The 22,074-nt window shown below is 39.8% G+C and overlaps 2 protein-coding genes across 2 annotated transcripts; both read left to right on the forward strand.

The window, feature by feature from the left end:
• Window positions 1–6,734: 6,734 nt before the first annotated feature.
• On the forward strand, window positions 6,735–11,206 carry zranb2 (zinc finger, RAN-binding domain containing 2). The gene is made up of 10 exons (XM_071487994.1): window positions 6,735–6,870; window positions 7,537–7,589; window positions 7,681–7,789; window positions 7,956–8,038; window positions 8,125–8,201; window positions 8,357–8,506; window positions 8,605–8,765; window positions 9,257–9,316; window positions 9,825–9,974; window positions 10,200–11,206. The coding sequence occupies exons 1-10, from the start codon at window positions 6,815–6,817 to the stop codon at window positions 10,255–10,257; spliced, it is 957 nt and encodes a 318-aa protein (XP_071344095.1). The 5' UTR covers window positions 6,735–6,814; the 3' UTR covers window positions 10,258–11,206.
• A 1,882-nt stretch (window positions 11,207–13,088) lies between these two features.
• ptger3 (prostaglandin E receptor 3 (subtype EP3)) lies at window positions 13,089–15,820 on the forward strand. The gene is made up of 2 exons (XM_071487993.1): window positions 13,089–14,029; window positions 14,658–15,820. The coding sequence occupies exons 1-2, from the start codon at window positions 13,178–13,180 to the stop codon at window positions 14,982–14,984; spliced, it is 1,179 nt and encodes a 392-aa protein (XP_071344094.1). The 5' UTR covers window positions 13,089–13,177; the 3' UTR covers window positions 14,985–15,820.
• The last annotated feature ends 6,254 nt before the right edge of the window (window positions 15,821–22,074 follow it).

The following is a 22,074-nucleotide window of genomic DNA, read 5'->3' on the forward strand; positions in this document are numbered from 1 at the left end:
AGTTTTGACACTTTGAAAATTCTCCTTAAAAAAACAGAGGAATCTTAAGTTGGGTGTTTGGGTGCTTGGATTTCTTTTTCTTTTCTGGCAAGGTAGATAAGGTAAAGCAAATGGGGGGAAAAAAAGAACAAAAAAACAAAAAAAACAAAAGAACAAAAAAAATCTCAATCCGAGCTTTAACTTATCACTTTAACATTCGCTCTCATTATTGGACTCGGCTTTTCCTTTAGCATGAATGTCTCCAACCAGCAACAGATTACTCATGAATAAGAGTCTGCATTATTTAGTGACTAGCGCCATATCTACCAGCCGAATGCTTCAGCCTGCATGGTGAAAGGATTCTCCAGCAAGGAGGATACATGTCACTCCTTCAAGAGCAATTGCCATTCTCAGTGAGTCCTCCATGGGAGCAAGCTGCTTAGAGGTTGGTGTGATGGGCCCAATTTAATGCTCCATTATGCAAATTGATCATCTCAATTGACCATCACTCCGGTAATAGGACGGGCTGAGTGGGTGCAGGAGATGTGTGGGGTGTCTTTTAAAAAGAAAAACATCCGACCAAAGTCCCGGCTGCTAAAAATAAGCGCGGTGAGTAAAAACGTGAAGAAATGCATCACAACTTTCCCCAATGAGGCATGACGGAGAAGAGTGACAGGAAGTTAATGACTGTCTTGGTGACCTCTTTAACAACCAGTCACATTTAAAAGTCACCTGTCTTTTCTTTCCTCTGAGAGAAGGCAGGATGTAAGAATGAAATAAAGCATTTGCATGATGAGTTTCAGCTTGATAACATTTACACACTCAGAGTACGGTTCTCTCCTTCGATTTCTCTCTTTATGCCGACTCCCTTGTTGATAATTCCATGATTCCAAATGGATTAAAGCAGCAACGCAGGGATATTCATTTTCATTTCAATCTAACTTGGAGTTGATATTCCACAAATTATGCATTGTAGTGAACACAAATTGAGTGAGATATTCTTTATTTAATGAGGAGATTTTCAGCGTGCTTATCCCCCTGGGACCCTGTGAAGAATCACACGGCACACTTGAGTTTCCCTCAGACTGGACAGGGCGCAGGAAAGTCGGAGTATGGGCGAATTAATTTTGTCAGTGCCTAATTGCATTTATTGGCCATGCCTGGCACCTCCTAATCCTGGATTATGATGATGCATTAACAGCTGTGACGGGCTGTTTACAAGGCATTTATTAGCCGGTGTCAACATAACGAGACAAATTCCACCTATCACATTAATCAGCCCAGTGCCAGGACTATGTCACTGCCAAGAGCACAGCCAGATGATGCATAGGCCAAAGCTGCGCTGAAGCTGCTTCCTATTTTCTTGCATTAGCCATTGTTATATGGCAATGAGATTACCTCCTCAGTAACTGTCAGCTCTGCAGTGAGGTGGTGACGTGAAACTTGAAGTGGATAAAGAAGAGGGAGGGGGGTAATGGGAGAAGAATTGCGGGATCAAATGCACGGTTGAGTGCATCAAATCACAAAAACAATTTTCCCCACATAATGTTTCTAACTGAAGTCAGGTCACTTAATTACAGTCTGAGTATTCTTTACTGTGAATGCCTCTCCTCTTCCTTTTTCTCCGTCCATCTGTCAGCTTTTCTCATTTTTACATTTTGTCTCTTCTGTCACAAGACTATACAACAAAACAGAGCACCATGTGGTGTGTGAAATATTATCAAATACATCAAGCAATATAAAATTGTAAAGACAGTTTCATGAATTGTGTTTGATAATTGATAAAGGCTGATCCATCTTCACTGATCTATTATTATCGAATAAATATGAACAGCTTTGGCACAAAAAGAGAATCTAGAATTAAGATTTCTTTTTTTTTTTTTTTTTTACCTCAGTTAATGTTTAAGTCACAGAGACAGTGTGTGATATGCACTTTATTCTGCCTGGGTTTGCAGAACGAAGGACATTGATTTCTTTCCCTTTCAACTGGTCCCCAAAAGAGATGCACAGCAATTAAACAAATGTCTGCTCGACAGACCTGACAAAACCATTTAAGAAATGACGCTGGAGAACATCCCACTGGCCCTGTCTTAATGGAAGCAGGGGTTTAGATATTGCATTTTGTACTGACACACATCAGGGCATCATTAAGTGAGCTCACCTCTTGCCCTGTAAACACTTTATCTGTGAAATTCTCTGATTCCATTTCAGGAACAATGTCTGGTCTCAGACTTGGTGCTAACATCACTCCTCCAATTCTCCGGCCTGTCGAGATCTGCCTGACTTGACACATTGATATTGTCAGCGAAGAATGCTCAAGATCACCTGCAAGCTCAAGGTATTATGATTGTCTCAGCTCAAAGACATGCTTCTTTTAAAAGAACATGGTTTTGGAAGGGTGCTTTTTCTTCATAGGGGCTCTTTACCAAACACTGGACCATAAAAATTATCTCTTCAGTGACTCTAAAATGGTTAAAAATGAAATTGGAAACAGACAAGAATATCAATATGGATGGCTTCAAACAATAAGCACCAGTAGAAAAATACTTAACATAAAAGTGCTTTAATTCAATCAATCAAAAGTGAAGATCCAGTGGAACTTGCTCCATCTTGCATTTTATTATTGCTAAACAGTAGATTTAATCATTGAAATTTTACACACGATATCATGCTTTGTTGATTGCTTTTACAAGATGTAGTGGGACTGGACTGTAAAATGCATGCTCTCTGGCTCCCAAAATGAATGTGCTTTAGTGATAAGGACCGGCTGAGAGGACAGGAGATATGGCACAATGCAGCGGCACATCTCCCAGCTCAAGCTGTTTCACTGTGCAGTAGCGTGCGTTATATAATTCTGATGGGGTTCGCTGGCACCTCACAGTTCACCTATCACCTCTAAAGTGTGAACATAGGACCACCTCTCTGGACTTACAGACATGCCCCCATGAGGGCAGAGCATCAAATTACATCCTACAAACAGCCCCACACTTGATGTTTGTTTGGCACATGGGGAAAATATGTTACTCCCCCGATTAATGCTGAATCATGATGTTGAGATAAGAGCAGTGGGTGGAGTGCACCAACATACACCAGCCTCCAACTCTTCACCCTCACCCTACCCCCTTTTTCACGGGAACAGCTCCCTGCCATCTGTCAGTATTGGAAAGCCCTGGCAGCTTGCAGCAGGTTTTTCCAAACCTGCATACATGGCTGCCTTTCCCTGTCAGAGACTCTGCTGTGCATGAACCTTCAACCATATCCAGCCACTGGGCTAGAAAACGGTGTCAGCCTAGCCAAAGCCTCATTGACACCCATGAAAAATCTCTCTTAGTAGTGTTATTGACCCCAGGACATAATCAGATGCTGGGCTGTACATTGGCCAGAAAGGCACAGAGTAAAGTTTAAAAAAAAAAGGCATTACAGCCAGTGAAACCACTTTTATGTAATTGGACGTTGTTTACCTAAGTGCTCTTTAATTGCCTGACTCCTCTCTGGGTCTTTCGTGCAACTCTGTGCTGCAAACAAACATACTGCAGCATTGGCAGTGTCTCCTTATTAGTTATTCATGGCTTCATTTGCTTCATATCTCTCTTCATTCTTTTCTGTGCATCGCTGAAAGTAAGCAGAAAGCACATCCTCAGCTGAAACCTGCGAGTAGAGACGGCTCCTGTGCTGTCTGTGAGAGGCAAAGAGGTTTCCTTCACGAAGAGTGACTTCGATGAAGCAGACAGAACAGAGAGAATGCCTTATCAAGAACAAATAACAAGCTGTGTGTGTAGAGACGGATGTTTTCATGTAATATGAAACTTCTGGCGTCTGTGTATAATATTCTGAAGTATAGGCTACTAATGAAGGTCCAAAAGTCATTTCCTTAAACAGCAAGGGTCTGAATCATAAAACGTGCCTCTCTCGCCTCTGACACCTTATCTTTGCCGGGCCCCTAGTCCTAATAAACCTTGTGTTGGGCTCATAAATCAACTACATGTCCCCCTAACAGATACATGATGATTAAAACAACGTATGATTAAAAAAATCTTGTTCAGTTCATCTCCATTGTACTCAATTAAATAAACCCATCTTGTCCAAGACGTAAGGGACAAGCCTCAGCAATGTCATTTCACTGCTGTCAAAAACAAGGCAAAAGGAACAGAGAGCACGGAAAAGAAAGTAAATGACTCCAGTTGAGACACCGAAATGGCTACTGGTGTGGCCTCAGGGTCATGGACCAGCTGTGACAGTGACCTCTAAGGGTCTTTGACTTTGACCGACAGCAGATTGGGTGGACAAGGGCAATGCTAGAGCAGCTTAAGCTCTGCTTCAGTTGGAGCAGTTGTTAAGTATTATCACATGAGAAGTAACTGCAACTAATAACTTAAAGCCTTGGCCTCCTCTTCATTAATGGCATTTACATCTCAGTAACATATGGCGTGCTACTTCCTACACATTATCTACCCTCATGTTTAAAGCTGTAGCATCTTTTCATCTTGAATCATAAAATGTTTGGTGTTGCTGTCTTTCTACTGACTCTGTTCTTGCAAGGTCAAATTTGACTGATGATTCTTTAAAATATTTTTTATAATTTATCACTTGCAATAATATTTACTGATTGGATCCTGTGAAATGTCAAGCAACTGACTAAAGGGCTGGACGTGAACTTCAGATAATTAGAGCTTTTTTTTTTCCTGTAATGGATAAATAGTGGTTTGTAAATTGGCTTCACATTTCTTACCTCAATGATTTCAGAGCAGGCCATTGATATCATCGCATGAGATGTGGGTCGTTTACTTCTTTTTCTGTTCCTTTGGCCTTTTTTTTGACAGCAGTCAAGTGACATTGCTGAGGCTTGTCCTTTATGTCTTGGACAAGATGGGTTTATTTAATTGAGTACAATGGAGATGAACTGAACACGATTTCTTAATCATACATTGTTTTAATCATCATGTATCTGTTAGGGGGACATGTAGTTGATTTATGAGACCCATAGGAGGACTTTCTCCCTGTTCTCCATTTGAAGTTGTTCTGTGAGGGATGGTGCATTACTGGATTTCTCCTGATATTCTCCAATGCAACTGGCAGACACTTCCAACTAGTGGATAGTGCACCAACACTTCACTCTTCTATCACCTGGCACGTACTATCAAAGATCTGTTTTTAAGGACCTGTAAGAGTCAACACTTTTATTTTAAAACTATCTTTGTGTGCAAGTTTGGCACCCTGCAACACCCAAACAATTGTTTACTTATAAGGCAACAACATAATTCATGTATATTGTACATAAATAAGTGGATGAAGGTCCAATGAATTTGATTGATCTATATATATTACCACACATTGCATGTATACAGTAACAATCTTGTATATGTTTTTTGTGACAGTCAAGGAAGAGCAAAGTCTTGTAAAACTCACATAATAAATGTTTAACTGAATTTAGTCATATTTATTACTGCTTCATATGATTCAAAGGACTATTGTGACATGTATTATATCAGATAAGTTTTCATGTGAAATTCAGAGAAGCACATGTGAGCGTGCACATTCTGAGCCTTCATCAAGTGACTTTTTTCATAACCTTACACAGCCCTGATCTAGATGAACAAGCAAAATCAGTGGGAATTTGTGAGCAGATGACAAAAGCCAAAATAAAACAGGAAGGTCTGTGAACATGTGCAGTGTTAAACATTGACATTAACTGCCATCTAGTGGCGGTACTGACACTGTAAGATGACAGAACTAGTAAAATCGGTTTGGGATTTATAATGACTAATTTTGGATTCTGAATTTGTGAGGGGCCTTGTGGGTAGAATTAATACTGATATTTCAAAATGGACCTTTAATCCCACATAAGCTCAAATACCGACACCTGGATCTCCACTCTCACAGTCTCAATGTCTTTCATCTTTTAGTATTTTAGGATATAGGTTGAAGAAATTAACAAAATGGAGGCTACATTTCTTTTTCTAAACCCCAATATAACCATTTACCCCCTCTGTATATGAAGCCACACTTCCTCTTTTTATAAGATACACAGTACAAGGTAATGTACAAGGTAGAATTTATTGTCATTCTATATATGATATTCACATGGGAATGGACCTGTGTTTCTTTATACAGTTTGCACAATAAGAACAAGTGAAATTAAGAAATAGGCTCTGCTTTTCTAGTAAGTATGTGAAAAAGGGGGTTTATCCCGAACAAAATACAAAGGCCTGTACCTATAAGAATGTTAAGCCTGCATGGTAGCCGAGCAGGTTTATAGCCACATTGTAGCTGGAGTCTATATTACCTTGTATGTTAACTTTGATACACTATTACTGTTATGTTTTAGTGGCAAAATACAAAAACTGACAGGACCCTGTTAGTGTAATACCATTAAATTTGTAGGAAATTTAGGAAAGCATCTCCGATTTTTCACCTTTTTAAACAACTATTCACTTCCAACAAATTAAACTAATTATAATATTTATTTGCAGCGTGCGTTTCTCAAGAAAAACTGTTTTTTTCCTTTGTCAGTGTTGCATTCACTGCCTTCAGGAATATCGAACGTTCTATGAAACCGTAATTGTTGAGATTATGTAGGCTACAGAATAATAAACGGGTTCTTACACTGCTGTACAAAGTGGTTTGGTGTCAGAAGAGCTACCTGGCACATTAATTGACCATTTTCACCATGCGCACAATATGTCGCAAACCTTATTTCCAAATGACGAGTAGAGAAAGGTGAGTTTCTGAAGCTACCGAAAGCACCGTAAGGCAGCAGCGGAGGGAGGCGGTGCCGCCGAGCTGTACGCACTGAGCACACCCTGCCAGCGAGCCGCTGTGTGTTAGCAGGCGCAAAATGTCAGGGAAGAGTTTTCGAGTAAGCGACGGGGACTGGATTTGTCCCGATAAAAAGTAAGTGCTCCTCAAGCATAGAACAAAGTCCCATTTCATGTACCGGGTGGTTAAATTTAGCCGCAGACGTCTTGATTAATTAGCCGGTCGTTCTGATACCAGTTAGCTTCGGCCTTCTAGCATTTGCTTCATGCTAACGTTCACTAGCAAAGTAAACTAGCTAACGTGTTCCTTATTTTTTGCATCTTTGGTTATATTTTCAGCAGAATAAACACGATGTGTCATTTGTAGAATTAAAAGATGGGACATGTTTCGGATTTAAAGGGCATGGAGTCTCAATTTAAGTTGTCGGTGTCCGCAGACTTCAAAGATGGCAAGCTAGCGGTCGATAACTTGTGTGGGTTGGGATGAGAGTCTCTACTTTCTATTGTGGGTGGTGTTTACAATGTTGTACAAGCTGAGCTGTCATGAGTGTAGCATTAACTTGGAGTCAGCAATATCATGTTGCGAATGAGCTGCATTTAAACCATGACCAGACGGACAAGCCAGCTGTGGTCGTCAGTGCACAGGCCTTTGCCTTAGCGTGTCCAATGAAATACAAGTCACTGGTGAGGCTCCTGAAAATGAATAAACCATCACTGCTCATCTGGCAGACGTTGCTTAGAGAAGACTCAGTTTATGCTTCATCGATTAAATAACAAGCTCTGATTTTATATGCTCTTGCAGGTGTGGAAACGTGAACTTTGCTAGAAGAACTAGTTGTAACAGATGTGGCAGGGGTGAGTCATGCTTTGAGCAAATTATTAAATCTTATAGAATACCCTCTTTCAAAAAGTTGTTTTCCTAAAAAACATCGCTTTGTTTCCACAGAGAAAACCACAGAGGCAAAGATGATGAAAGCAGGAGGAACAGAGATTGGGAAAACCCTGGCTGAGAAGAGTAGAGGCCTTTTCAGTGCAAACGATTGGCAGTGCAAAACGTACGTATTTATTGTAAATACCAGTACAGGTTTTGTGGGATGTCATCATCAAACATAATACCTGTCATACTGTCAGTGAGTGAACACATTTTCCATTCCAGCAGTGTTGATATAAAGTCCAGGAAATTAGATGTTGCATTTTTTTCCCCATTTTGTTTTCATAAAGATGCGGCAATGTGAACTGGGCTAGACGGTCAGAGTGCAACATGTGTAACACACCTAAATATGCCAAGCTTGAAGAGAGAACAGGTAACGCTGCAAATTCATAATTAGTCAATTCTCTTTGTGCTTTTGAATATTAGTTCTTGACTTATTTTTTTCTCATCTGTTCACAGGTTATGGAGGAGGTTTTAATGAAAGGGAAAATGTAGAATACATTGAACGGGAGGAATCTGATGGTGAATATGATGAGGTTGGTACTAACTGGTACTGAATTATCAGTCAAGTGTAATGTTTGGTAATTGAAATACTTTAGCCTTATTGTAGTCTGTTTCTGATGAATTAACATACATAAGTGACATGCTATTCTACAACTAAGGTACATACATTCTCTTTTCAATATTGCAGTTTGGTAGGAAAAAGAAAAAGTATCGCGGAAAGACCAGCAGCACATCTTCCTCAAAAGAAAGTGAAAAGAAAGAAGAAGTGAAAGAGGAAGAGGATGAGGAAGAAGAAGATGACGAGGATGATGGTGACCTCTCCAAGTACAAACTTGATGTACGAATGATAGCTGCAGCTGGAAACTCAAAAGAACAAATATTATACATAAAGCACTAACCAATACAAATGTAATATTTAAAACACTTTTTGTCCAGGATGATGATGACGACGACGAAGATGGAGACCTTTCAAAGTACGACCTGGACGCCAGTGATGAAGAAGACAAGCCAGCCAAGAAAAAGGGCAGCCGCTCAGGATCGTCCCGTTCCCGCTCATCCTCGCGCTCCTCCAGCTCCAGTTCACGGTCGAGGTCCAGGTAAAAGGGTACAGGTCAAGGGTAACTCCGGGCAAAATGTCAGTATCAGCTCAATCTTCCTTCTGATTTACTGATCAACATCCATTAAATGTCCTGTTTTGCTGATTTGTTGTTTTCCCTCTTAACCCCTCCCCTTCTGTGCTGTAAGACAGTGATGTGCAGATGGAATGTTATCCCTTGATAATATCTTTTGTGTTGGGTTTTGAAATGTCTATGACATTGGGCATGGAAGGAATGCATTGTTTATATGATAGTTGTGATCATAAAAAGCACAACAAGGTTTCCTTTTGCAATTATCTATTGATTTGCGTGCTTCAGTCCTTATGGACTTGTTGACTAGAGGTTTTAGTCATCTTTCTATTTCTCTGTACAGCAAAGCAAGACTGTGCAGTGCAGTTACATGTTTTGCTTGTGCATTGCCACTTAAACCACATATGCAGCAAAGTTTTCGTATGGAAAATATTGGAAAGGTTCTGTTTTTTGTCTTTCAGGTCCCGCTCTAGAAGCTCATCCAGTTCCAGATCTGGATCTCGCTCGAGGTCCCACTCCAGGTGAATGAGGTGGCATGCACTCTCTCCCTCTAGAGAGTGTATGTGTGGGGCTGTAAGCTCCAGAACAGTCCTATTCACTAGTTACTGCTTACCCCGCTTTGAGTCCTTTTTCATAATCTGCTGATTTTAATTTGGGTCATGAGGGAAACTTATAAACTGCTATGACAGTTTTCAGTCTGTTGACATAGGATTGTTGTTCCAATCAGACCGAAATAAAAATGTAACACAGTCTTGAATTGAGTTAAAATTTTACCAAGGCTAAAAAGACATCTGGGGTCTTCATCAAGCATCTCTCAGCAGTGGAGTTGGCTGTGCCCACTTGTTTAATGTCACATTCCCAAGAGGCTAAATGTTTCCTTTGTTCAGTGAGCCTTACAGCATCTTGGGTAAAAGTTTCTCCATACCATAAGTCAGTGCTCTTATTCAGAGAAGCTTGATAAATACCCATCCTGATGAAGCTCTTGCCTGGACCTTACTGACCTCAGTGCTTGGTTTATTCCTCCAAAAGATCCAGTTCCAGGTCTGGAAAGGGCTCCTCTCCCCGGAAGAGGTCCCGCTCACCCTCCTCCTCACCTGAGAGGAGACAGAAGCGCAGTCGCTCCAGGTCCTCATCTGGAGGGAGAAAACGGAGGCGCTCTAGATCACATTCGTCCGAAAGGTTTGGGTTTCTGTGGAATACCACGATGCCACTGATTGTTATTAGCTTACTGTCGCCTCGCTTGTGGGATTTCAGATTTACAGAAATAGGTTCACATTTTGCCTTGTTATTTTGTTTTTTTTTTAATATATATTTTATGACCTTGTAATTCGTGTTTGTTTAAGTGAATGTCTAGCTGAGCCTGCTGACCTTTTTCTTCTTCCCATGGTCTTTGTGTAATTTCAGGCGCCGTGGCCAGTCCTCTGGATCCTCCAATTCTGGCTCCAGTTCAAAAAAGAAATAACTTTATTACAGCCTTTCAAACAAGACAAGGAACCTTAAGACAAGTGCATGTTGTGTTGCAAGGAAAACAACCACATCCATTGAGTATGCTGTTCATTTTCACAGAATCTCCAAAGTCTTATTTCCCTTAAAAGAAAAGAGTGGCAGTGTGACTTCTCTCTGCTGTTACCTGTCATTACATGCTCCCTTTTCAAACCACATACAACCCCAATCTGTGATAATTGTCTGTGACTTTAGGTGTCCAATAAACATAAATGTTTGGTCCTACAAGAAAATCAGATATACTGTGAAGAGGCTGTATCCCATTTAAAACCCATTCTGCTTCATATCTTTTTGATAGTACATTTTATGCCCCTCAACTGTGGGGAAAATATAGTAAAAAATTGTGATAACTTTTTTTGGCCCTAGGAAACAAATTAGATTATGTTTTAAAAAGTCTGGGTTTTTTTTTTTTTTGTTTGTTTGTTTGTTTTTTTTTAAATAAATACAGTCTTCATTTTTTAAATAAAAGGTGAAGTACGTGAGCACCAATTTAGAATACCAGAGATGTAGCAATGAATTTTGGCCTGTCTGTTTTTTTGTTTTTTGGTAAATCTATATTTTGTTTTGTGTTTTCAAGGTAAGTATTTTACTTTTTGATATTGCTTGTTTTAAGAAAATGGAAGTAGGTTCAGCATTCTTTGGTTAAGGTACAAGTGTCTTTTTTTTTTTTTTTTTTTTTTTTGCTTTACGCAATTGTGGCCTAATTTACCACTCAAAAGTTATTCCTCTTCATTTTTCACTTGGCAAAGTTTATTACTGAGATAGTCAGGTTTTATGTACTCCAGATAAGTGCAACCAGAATAACAATAACAAACATGTCCTGATTTATAGTAGAATGTGGCAATACAGTCTTTTTATTGGTGAACCATCAAAAATGTACACGTGTAAATAAAATCCTGTCGACATTGTTTCTTGTTTATTATTTGTGTTTGTGTCTCGCATGGTCAGGATTTTGTCTTATTTAAGTAACTGCTGTGTGTAATCAATCACGGGCCCTGCGGTACTGAAGTTGTCTTAGTACTTTGCTGTCGTAAAGAAGACGACAGTGTGCCAGCAAAGTTAAACACAGATCAAATGAAAATACACTGTCAGTGAACAAGTAGGTGATGTTCCTGAACCGTGTGGTTTTGTTTTTCACGGCCAAACTTTTCAAAAACATTTAACGCCAATAGTACGCGAAGTAACGTCCGGTAACCCTGACGCCATCGTTACCAGGTGACGCCATCGTTACCAGGTAACGCCACCGGTTGCTATCGATCGCCAGCCGTTTTCTCAGTGAGTGAACTGAAGTATTGTGTTGACTGCTTTAAACGAAATGTAGTCTTTATCGCTGTGTACTTCACTAACGATGCTCTTGGGTTTGGGGAAACCTCAGTAACAAATGCTGAGTGACCGATTCTTCGGTTTTGATGCACTTACTGGTAAAGGTAAGACACTGAAGTGAAATCCTGAACCCTCACTTTCGGATTTGTGAAAGCGGAATATATCGAGTTCACTCATTTACCACCTGTAGACCAGCTAGGCTGTAGGCAACCAGAGGAAGCTAAAGACTTTAAAATATGTGAAGCATATATGAGAAAAAATTAATAGCGCAATTGCCATTTTGTATTTTCATAATAAAGCGAAGGTCTCTCAAATTTGAAACTTTTACGAAAACGTAGTCGGACGCCATGTTCAACACGCTAATTTACAATTTACAATCTGAATGACGATGAAATGTCGTTTGGTTGGTTTGGGTCCTGACCTCTAACTAATTATAAAAGGCCTGTTTTGACTTGGTAAAGACTAAGTAGTTGCAGGTGAATACTGAGCAGTGGGCCTGTGCTCCACATGTACAGCCTACTGTTGTTCTCTTTCTGGTCGACAGGTGGCACTTGTTACTGCTCCAGGTCTGTAGAGCTGAATAGAAGGAAGGCCGAATAAATTGGCGTGTTTGGTTAGTAGAGAAGGCAAATAGACTAATGGTAGCCTAAAGCAAACGGATCTGGTACAAAATGTACCGGCCTGCATTTAGATTGAGCAAAATTAACAGTGAACCACAACGTTTTGATAGAATGACTGCTGATAGCTGTAAACAGCCCGTAAAATCCGTGCAGTCAGTCTATTGTCTGTGTGTTCCTAGTTAACATAATAACCCATATATAGCTTTTAATCTGACCATTTCTCATTAGCCCAATTAATAGAGTTTACTGAGTGCACAGACGCCCCTATAAAAGAGGAGGAGCTTATAAACCTAATCATAACTGAACACACACCTATTAATCGGCTAAGATGTTTGTAGGCTTATCAGAAATGATACATAACTTAATCTCTGTAAATGTGAATTCCCCCTCCAAGGATCACCAACCAGAGGCAGCCTGATGATCTAATACATCCTACCTGTAGGCTATATCCCCCGCAAGCTCTGCCATCACATGCTTAAGCACTATGTTTCGATACTTCCCCCCCCCGTGTTTTCCCCCCTGTCTTATCAGATGGGTCCGCCTGTGTGCTCACTTCACCAAAGATCTGATGATAATCTTTGGTGTCTGAACTCGTGTGAGTCTGAAGCAGGTGCGTCTGAGATCTTGTCCCACTAATCCAAAATGCTAAAGTCGCTACTTGTGAACAGGAACTCACTGACCGGAGATCGCCGTAAGGCAGATATCCTACATGGTTTCCAGAAATCGGGTTAATGGTTCACTAAACATTTAAATTATATGCCGCATCAGCTTTTTTTTGCTTCCTCTGGCACTTTTCTCAGTAGTCCCGCCTCCTGTGCGTAAAAGACCAGGCGCGCTTTTACGCACCGCATTCAGTTGGAGCAGTTTGGAGCGTAAGAGGATGGTACACATTCACGTGGTTTACTCGCTGTATATAGGTTTATCCTTTCCGAAAGGATGACTACGGACTGTTGTGATTTTTCACAGGGGTTGCAAACTACTTTTGCAGAGATGCTGGTCTCTAACATCTCCGAGATTTTACCCGAAGACAGTGCCACCAAGAACTCCAGTTATGGATCTGTATCAGTTGGTTTCCCTATAACCATGATGATCACTGGCATGGTGGGCAACTCATTAGCTCTGATTCTGGTGTGTATCTCTTACAGAAAGAAGGAAAATAAAAGGAGAAAGTCGTTCTTGCTTTGCATCGGATCGCTGGCGATGACTGACCTGTTTGGACAGCTTTTGACAAGTCCAATAGTAATATCAGTTTACAGAGCGCATCTGAAGTGGGAGCTCATCGACTCATCGGGCAAACTGTGCGCTTTTTTCGGTGTGTGCATGACAACCTTTGGCCTGTGCGCCCTCTTCTTGGCCAGTGCCATGGCAATTGAAAGGGCCATGGCGATCACAAATCCCCATTGGTACTCCAATCACATGAAGACGAGTGTTACAAAGCAGACTTTGGCTGTCATATTTTTACTTGTGTTGCTTTTCGCGCTGCTGCCCATTGCAGGGGTCGGGAAATACACACGGCAGTGGCCGGGCACATGGTGTTTTATTAGCACGGGGGACAGAGAAGTACCGGGCAATATGTTTTTTTCCATCACTTTCGCTGTACTGGGGATTTTCTCTCTGCTTATAACACTTTCCTGCAATGTTGTGACGATCCGGGGCTTAATTATCCGGTGTAAAACAAAGTCTGGAACGTCTCAGTCTTCAAAACAGTGGGAGCGACTCACCACGGAGACCGTCATTCAACTGTTAGGGATTATGTGCGTCCTGCTCATATGCTGGTCTCCTCTGCTGGTATGTTTTTATAGGCGATTGCAGCCAATACCTTCCCTCTATGCGCACAACAATAGTTCCTGTACTAATTTATGTATATTTTGTAACATAAGCCACGGTTCTTAGTTAGATAAATGCTGTCATGTGTGCTTCCTTTGAAATGCTGCTGTCATTTGCCATTAAGGAGCAATCCACTTAGCTGAGTCCTGTTTGCAGGGTCTGCTCAGTGTGCTATGAGGTCATGCATTGTCAGTCACATATTTAATAGTCCCATGAAGGATATTAATAGAAGCCACAGCACTGTGATAGCTGTGATGGCAGAGTGTGAGTACTTAGAGTGTCAACATTATCTTTCTCTCCTAGTTGGTTGATACATTCGATGCTTAGTATTGTTTTGGGATCAGTCACACTAAATATTAAGTATAAAATAGACTGCCTACGAAGTCAAAAATGATTTTCTCTGAGCTAGTAAGACAGTATATGTTAGAATCTAGATTCCTGGAAGTTATTCTAGGTGGCACATTTCACTAAATAACACAATTTCTCCTAATTCTCTCAGTGTATGTAATATTTAACATACTTCAGGCCTTCAACACACGCACGCAACACACATCTGTTGGTACAAACTCGTGCCTCCCTCTCTCTTCAGGTGCTGATGCTAAGGATGATCTCCACCCAGGTATCCTCACACGAGTGCAATTCAAAAGCACCAGTGAGCAGTCACAGCTCCGGCCGGGATGACCGTTTTGACTGTAACTTCTTTCTGACAACAATCCGCCTGGCCTCCCTCAACCAGATCCTGGACCCATGGGTCTATCTGCTCTTGAGGGAGATCCTCCTCCGCAAGGTCTGCATTGTGGCTAATGCTGTGTCCAACTGCTCCATAGAAGATCGCAAGGAGACCCAGACGGCACTGGATGCTCTTAACAAGCAGAGCCAAGCCACCAACAACCTTCATAAACCACTAAGTAGCTAAGTCGACCTTTGACAGGAATCCCTACCTTGTGGCTGTGAACCCAGGACAGATTGGATGGTAGTGAAAATGGATGCAGTATTGTCTTGGATGTGTTGTTAGAAAAATAGCAATGCATTTCTCGACACAGAAGGGTATTGTGCACTGGGAGACAAAAGTGGTCTCTGTTGCAGTGTTAATAAGAAACCAGCCAGTTCTGCTCTGGGTGCATTTGTTTTGCTGAAAAACACATTCCATTCAAAGTCACCTAACCAGCATGTGGACGCATGACCATGTCACCTCTTGCATTTGGCTACAGTGTGGCTGCCAGGAACACTCTCATTGCCAGTTTTTTGTTTTAATAACATCTCCCCGGCCCAAGTATTGCATATGGGTGACTCTAAACGGACTTATATGGAAGTGGTGCATCTCATGCTCTTTTTTTAGTTTCTTATCTGAGTCATTGCTTTCAACAACTTTAAGCCATAAACCAAACAATGGACAAATGGTTTTTGTGAATGTCTGTAAATTTGAAAAAAAAAAAAAAGTGAAACTGTAAATTGCTTACATTAAGTTGTGAACAGCTTTGACATATCTGACATGAAATGTAACCACTTTGCTTAAAGAAGATCTCTGGTCATTCAGAAGAAAAATGCAAATCCTCAACTGGAGCCATTTGTTGATTGTAAGAGTATTTATTAGTGTGTTGTGGTAATGATGATGGTACCTGTTGGGTATCATTTGTTGTACATTTTATAATACGCTGTACATGGTGTTGCTCAGCTAGCAGCCAGGACTATGAAATGTGAAGCTTTTAGTTTGTTGCCACTTTCCCTCTTGAATATGAATGTACTGGTAAATTGTTGTTGTGCAATTATTTTCAGAGCAAATTTCTTTTCAGAATAACTTCTGAAGGTCACTTCATGAATGCTAAAGTGTGTGAGGGAAAGCAGTGTAGATTTGTGATGATTGACATTTTAGGCTGGTACTGTATTTACAGGCCTGCGAGTGTCATTGAGCAATTGCTGCCAATTTCACTGGATTAAAAGCGTTCATGATCTGTAAGTACACAATGTGTACTGACCTGGGGACCTAATTTGACCAGCAGGTAACACTGTATTTGAATGGTTTCACCTACAGAGAGTTTACAGAGAATTTGTAACATTTCAAGCCGTTATTAGTTGAGATTCAACTGTTTTGCTAACCCTGTCCCTAACCGTTGCATGGTTTACACATTGTGATTAGTGAAGATTAGTGAAATATTACAAGTATTCTGTTAACTCTCTGTAAGTGGACAATCAGTGTAACCGACCATCCAAAACCTTTTGGAGAAAGGCCACATCAATTTAAATGGAGAGAGGGGGTGCTCTTTGGATACAAGGCTGATTAGCATAAAAATAACGTAACACTGAAGGACATGTCCAGACTATCCAAAGCAAAATTTGAATGATGAAAAAGTTATTTTTAGTATGTTTGAAGCTGCTTGTGCAATTGCCACACACAGACTGCTGGGGTTTCACAACCTTACATCAAGCTTTCAGTAATGTAAGGGGTTCACATTAAAATCTGCCAGTAACTTATGCCAGTGCACAGGGTTGTAGCTGCAGGTACAGAATGTTTTACACTAGCCTTTTTTTTTTTCAATTACATTTTTACATTTTTTTCAATTGGACATTTTGAATGTGTCCATCATTTTTCTTGTTATCTTTCAAACCATGTACCTGTAGCCCTGATGCTACCTCTAAATAGAAGTAAATGTTAATGTTCTTTAATGTGTGAAGGGCAATTTCTCAGAGGTCTCAGATGAAACCGAGGTACTTTTTAAGGAGGTGGTTTGCTCCCAGATGACTAAATGTAATTAACGAAGGGTGCTGTTTGAAGGAAATGGCAATCCATTCCTGTTTCAGTGGTGTAAATATGAACTCTTTTCTTGGCTACTCTCATTGCTGAGTATAGTATACTGTAAATTTATTCAAAGAGGTTGGTCAAAGACAACAGCAGCCAACAAGGTTAGACTAACATACACTCTGCCTTGCCTTGCCTTGCCTTTGCCCTCCAAATGTGAGAATTCACACAGGCCCAGTGATAATGACCTTACAGGAAATTGTTTTCCGCAAACGCCATGAGAAAGATGAGCATTTTCTGTTTCCATGTATCTGCCAACAGAGAGTGGAGTTTATCTTGTATTGATTGTGAAGCCTGTCTGCCTTAGTAGCCCATTCAAACAAAAATATAGAAGGAAACAAATATTTCTGTCCACAGAAACCATTTATCTCTCATTACTTATGATTATTCTGGAGTTCACTTGCACTTTTCCTGTGAATGTGTGAAAATATTAATGTATTCCTCAACAAGTAATGAGTTTCATTAACATCAAAGTGCTAACACACTGACATTGAGCAATGTTCATTTTAATGAATGCTCCACTAATTGAGCTTGTGATGCAACATTCAGAGCATTTATTCCAGACATATGTTCCTGCTGTGCAGTAGTTAATACTGTATACGCTTCAACAGTAACATCAGGGGTTTAATTCATGCATTTAAAACAATGAATACATTTATTTGCAAGTAGCTGCGGGATATGTTGTGTTTACTATTGACTCAGTCAGCCTCCACTTGAATTTGCGTCATGTAGTTATCTCAGTTCTCTGCCCAGGAGAGTCTGAAGCTTCCTGCTCTTCAGCAGAGGAAGACTAATTACACAAAGGAATATCCCCTTATAGCTAGTTGGCCCTATATGTGGTTGGGAATTTTCCAGGGTGTTACATACCACCCAAGCCCCACAGTGGAAAGGAAAATGGAAGAATAATAATTCATTCTTTCTAAATAGAAAACCTGATGCATTTGGCCCCTCCTTAATGGGTCCATTAAAAGCATACACAGTGGCAGTGCTTTCCGTGATTCTGCAGTACATTTTACTCTTATGCAATATGAATCTTAGTGCCATATGGTTATACGAGATGAAAGTACCTGCAAACTCCAGTTCACTGGTCCACAAGGTGTAATCTTCAAAGGGGATGATAATTAATGTTTGGCTTCATTAAGGTGTGTTTCAAAGCTGAATTGGCTTTCTGCCACAAACATGTTGTTCCATATTAATGTCCAAGTTACATATGAGCCTGTTTAAGAAGAGGCAACAAATGTTAGTCAAGCTTTGATTGTAAGGACTGTCAAGACTGGTTTGCTCACATGCCTAAATGGTGTTCATCTGTATACATAACGAACCATTTCAGCAGGCAATTACACACCAGAGTCCAGCACCAGCACAGAGGGGAAGGCTCAATTACATAATGATTTGAAAAAAGGCTTTATGAGGCCTGGAGAATCTGCTGTTTCCAGCTGGCTCCATCTCACTCACTCAAGTCACTAATGCATGGGAGTGATTTATCGGTTGTCTCATGAGCTGAGGAGTCACTTGATGTCTGAGATGAGATTGTATCTTACAAAAATGTTTGATCATCTGGTATTTAGCATTTGTGCCCACTTTTTAAACATATGTAATTTCTATATCCTGAAAAAAATGCTTTTTTTCTCATGTTTATTGCACATATCTGTTAGATACAGTCTGTCAATGTCCTTGGAAATCCTACAGTCTGATATAATTCAATTGTGCCATAATAATAATTCTGACCATCTCTGTAATGTAACATATATAGCACAAACATTGTACTCAGTCATCCTAAAGCGGAGAGAAAAACAAAAAGCATTTTATTTGTATTGACCCATTAAACTTCCATTTTTTTAAAATGAAAATCTGGTGACAGGTAAAGTTGCATTCTGTAAAAGACAGATTGTCACAGTTTTCATGAGAGAGTTGGAACAAACAACCTTTGGTTGTTCAGGTTGGAGGAGTTGTTACAATCAGCAGGTGTCCTTTCTAGAAAGAACTGGATAACCGGACAAGATCTTTTTAGCCCCTTGTCTCTGTGAAGAAATCACAGACTGGCCTAGCAAGTCACTGATAAGGTACATGATGATCCTTTGCTGCCAGTTTGACACCGCCACCAAGCAGAGTTTGTTTGTACAGTTTCAGTATTGTAACACTTAAAAAAAAAAAAAATCAATTTCCAGATTTACATACAATAGAGGGGTAAATGTCAGACATTAAGTTTAATCATTGTAAAAAGAGAAGATACAGCCTAACAGGTACAACAACCTGCTCATTTGTGTTTAAAGAGCATATGATGGTGTCACATGTGCAAACACTACAATGGAAACAGGTTTGTCCCATCAGCCAAGGCTCCACTGATGAATGTAAATAAATGCTGGATGTCTATCAGGCATCCATCTTCTTATCTTTTGTTCACTTTATGCCTCTGCTTTTGAATGTTAAACAAGAACTCTGTGCACTCTGACTGAAGTGTCTGCCAACTCTGAACTCTGAGACACGATTCTCAGATGAGGGCTATCTATGTGCTTTCAAACACTCCCTGTGTCTTTGTCTGCGCTCTTCTTGTGTGTGCAGAGGAGGAATGTATTTTTTCCTTCAGATATTTTGATTTATCTATCATAGATAGGATTACGTAACATGTTGCTGTGATGAAAATAGAAATATCTACCTACCTTTCAAAGTGTCCCTCTGGTACTTTATGTTTTTGTCCTCTACTTGACTTGTATCAGTTCAACATGCACTTTTGATTCATTTGTTGCAGTGTTCTTGGCTTATGTGATAGTATAATATTCTATTAAAGGACATGAACATATTTTTTCAATATGTGTTGGGCTTTTGTGGCTGTGAAGCATGTTTTCTTATTAAATATTTATACATATTCACAATCTTACTAATTAAAAACTGATAGAGGTGGGATGAGCAGTGTTTTTATGAGTATTTTGCCTCCTCAGTGAACTCTGGTTAGACTGAACCAAGCAATATATTTTCATAAACTGAGGAACACAGATGTGTGGGTGCCCGGTGGTTTAAAACTCAAACCACTAAACCACTAAGTCTGGTGAGGGACCTTTGTTGCATGTTTGCATTTTCACAGTCACAACTCCACTTTGAATTGTGGAAAAGACAAACAAATAAAGATTAAAGACAAAAGACAAAAAAGTATTAAAATAATAATAAATGTCCTTAATTTTAGTTTAAAAAATCTATTGTGTGATAAAAAAAAAGTGAAAAAAAAGTACCAGACATGTTCTTTAAAAAAATTTTAAAAACGTAATATGTTGAATCTTGTTTTCTGTGCTGAAATGTCTTGATATATGAGAATTTATTTGAGAATGATGCTGATTGTTGTTCACAGGTGACTGGTTTGAACACTGCTGTTAAATGCTGCTGGCCATTGCAAAGCATGTGTATGCTCCTGTTGTTTGTTGACCTTGTGCAATGTTATTCCCATGGGCCAATAAATGGAACAATGTGGTACTATAATCCGTTTCAATAAATTATTTCACACGTAGATTTTGTTCAGACATGTGATGCACGAGCCTTAGCAAAAACACTGCATTGTTACTTTGCTCAAAATACAACAGCGGAATCATTCTTACCTTTGTGGGGAATTAAATATATGTGTTTTTTAAACACTGGAGTACTGAAATTGTACCAAATATTAGTGTCTGTTGCATTCCCTCTTCTTTTTGTATCATTGCATTTATTCAAATTAATTCATGATCATAAATTTGTTAGGTGGAGCTTAGCAAAATGCTCCCAGTAATGTGCAGTAAGTTATACCTGTTTTTTTTTTTTTGAAAATATCACTAATAGTCCCTCAAACAAAGCCTTTATTGGACCAAAGTGTTCGTTACATTGCAGCAGCCATCTCTTGAATGTCAAAATTAAAATGAAAAGAATTGTATTTTACTGTCAGTAGCCTCGACTCCCCCGCAGCTGTAGAAAAATCAACGACCTCCTTTTGAGGTTTTAAGGGAATATTACAGTCTATATATAAGCTACAATTAAAGACTACAGTCAGTTCATAAATTGTATGAAGCCCACAGCGTTCAAATGTTTCATCTGCTCACTAGCAAACAGTACTGAACTGTATCTCAGCATCTATGGGTGAACTTACCAAACAATGAAGATTTAAAGATGCTGAAAAAAGACTCTGGAGTGCTTATTCACTATACCCTCCATAAATAACAGCTAAAAGACCTTTCCATGGCTTTATTGATAACATCTGTGACTGATTTTGGGGCTTTAACTTCATAAGTCATGAATTGTGCAAATCACCTGGCTCAGTCTCTGGGCTCTGCACACAATGTAGTCATTTTATTGCTGAGTCAGGACACTGTCTGCATCTGATAAATTCTAGCAAGCCCATTAAAGTCTTTATCATCCCATTATTCATCACGGTTAAGCTCAATAGACTGAGGATGTATATTTTTATGAGGAAAACACTTCTGCATCATGATATCACTGAAGTTATTTTCAACATTGTCCCATATTGGTGTTGATGTGAATTATAGACATAAAACTTACTATGCTGGAAATAAGAACAAAAATGCGTATGAACTGGGCGGCCCGATGGCGGAGTGTTTAGGGTGCATACCACATGAGCTGATGCTCTTTGCAGGCAAGTGCCGGTTTGCCTCCTGACCAGCCTGACTCTTTCCTGCGTGTCGTTCCCCCTTTCCTGTCACCCTCTACTGTCCTGTCAAATAAAGGCAAAAATATCTTTAAAAATGTATATGAACTGTGAAAAAACATGAAAACCACAATTGTACTCTATTGTTGTTTTTGTGAAGCTGAAGTGTCTCTCAGTCATTATAAGAAGAAAGACAAGTATTACATAATTATTTAGCCATGACATGTAGGGGGTGGGGGCTAGTACTGTTCCTGTTATTTATTAAGTACAGCTGTGTTCAGTCTCAGCAGAAAAGAGCCCAAATTACTGCATCGCTTTTAGCATTTTAACCTTCACCAACTGGTTAATTGATTCATGAATCACATTTCTCACTTACTTCTTTATTGTTTGAACTGTGGTCTTGAAGGATGTTGTTCGACCACTACTGCAATTGTTTCTTTAATGCTCTCCTTCCATAGACCATTATGCCAACAGAGATAAATGTCTGTTTACTCTAAATGACATGATTGCTCCTCCAGGGCCTCTCGCAGAGGAGCGGAGGCCTAACTTTAACCAAATTAATCACGCTGATGATGGATGCCTCTA

This window comes from Trachinotus anak, unplaced genomic scaffold (genome assembly GCF_046630095.1).
Source record: "Trachinotus anak isolate AG129_WGS33_773 ecotype Australia unplaced genomic scaffold, CSIRO_AGI_Tana_v1 ptg000010l, whole genome shotgun sequence".
In the NCBI taxonomy this organism is placed as follows: domain Eukaryota; kingdom Metazoa; phylum Chordata; class Actinopteri; order Carangiformes; family Carangidae; genus Trachinotus; species Trachinotus anak.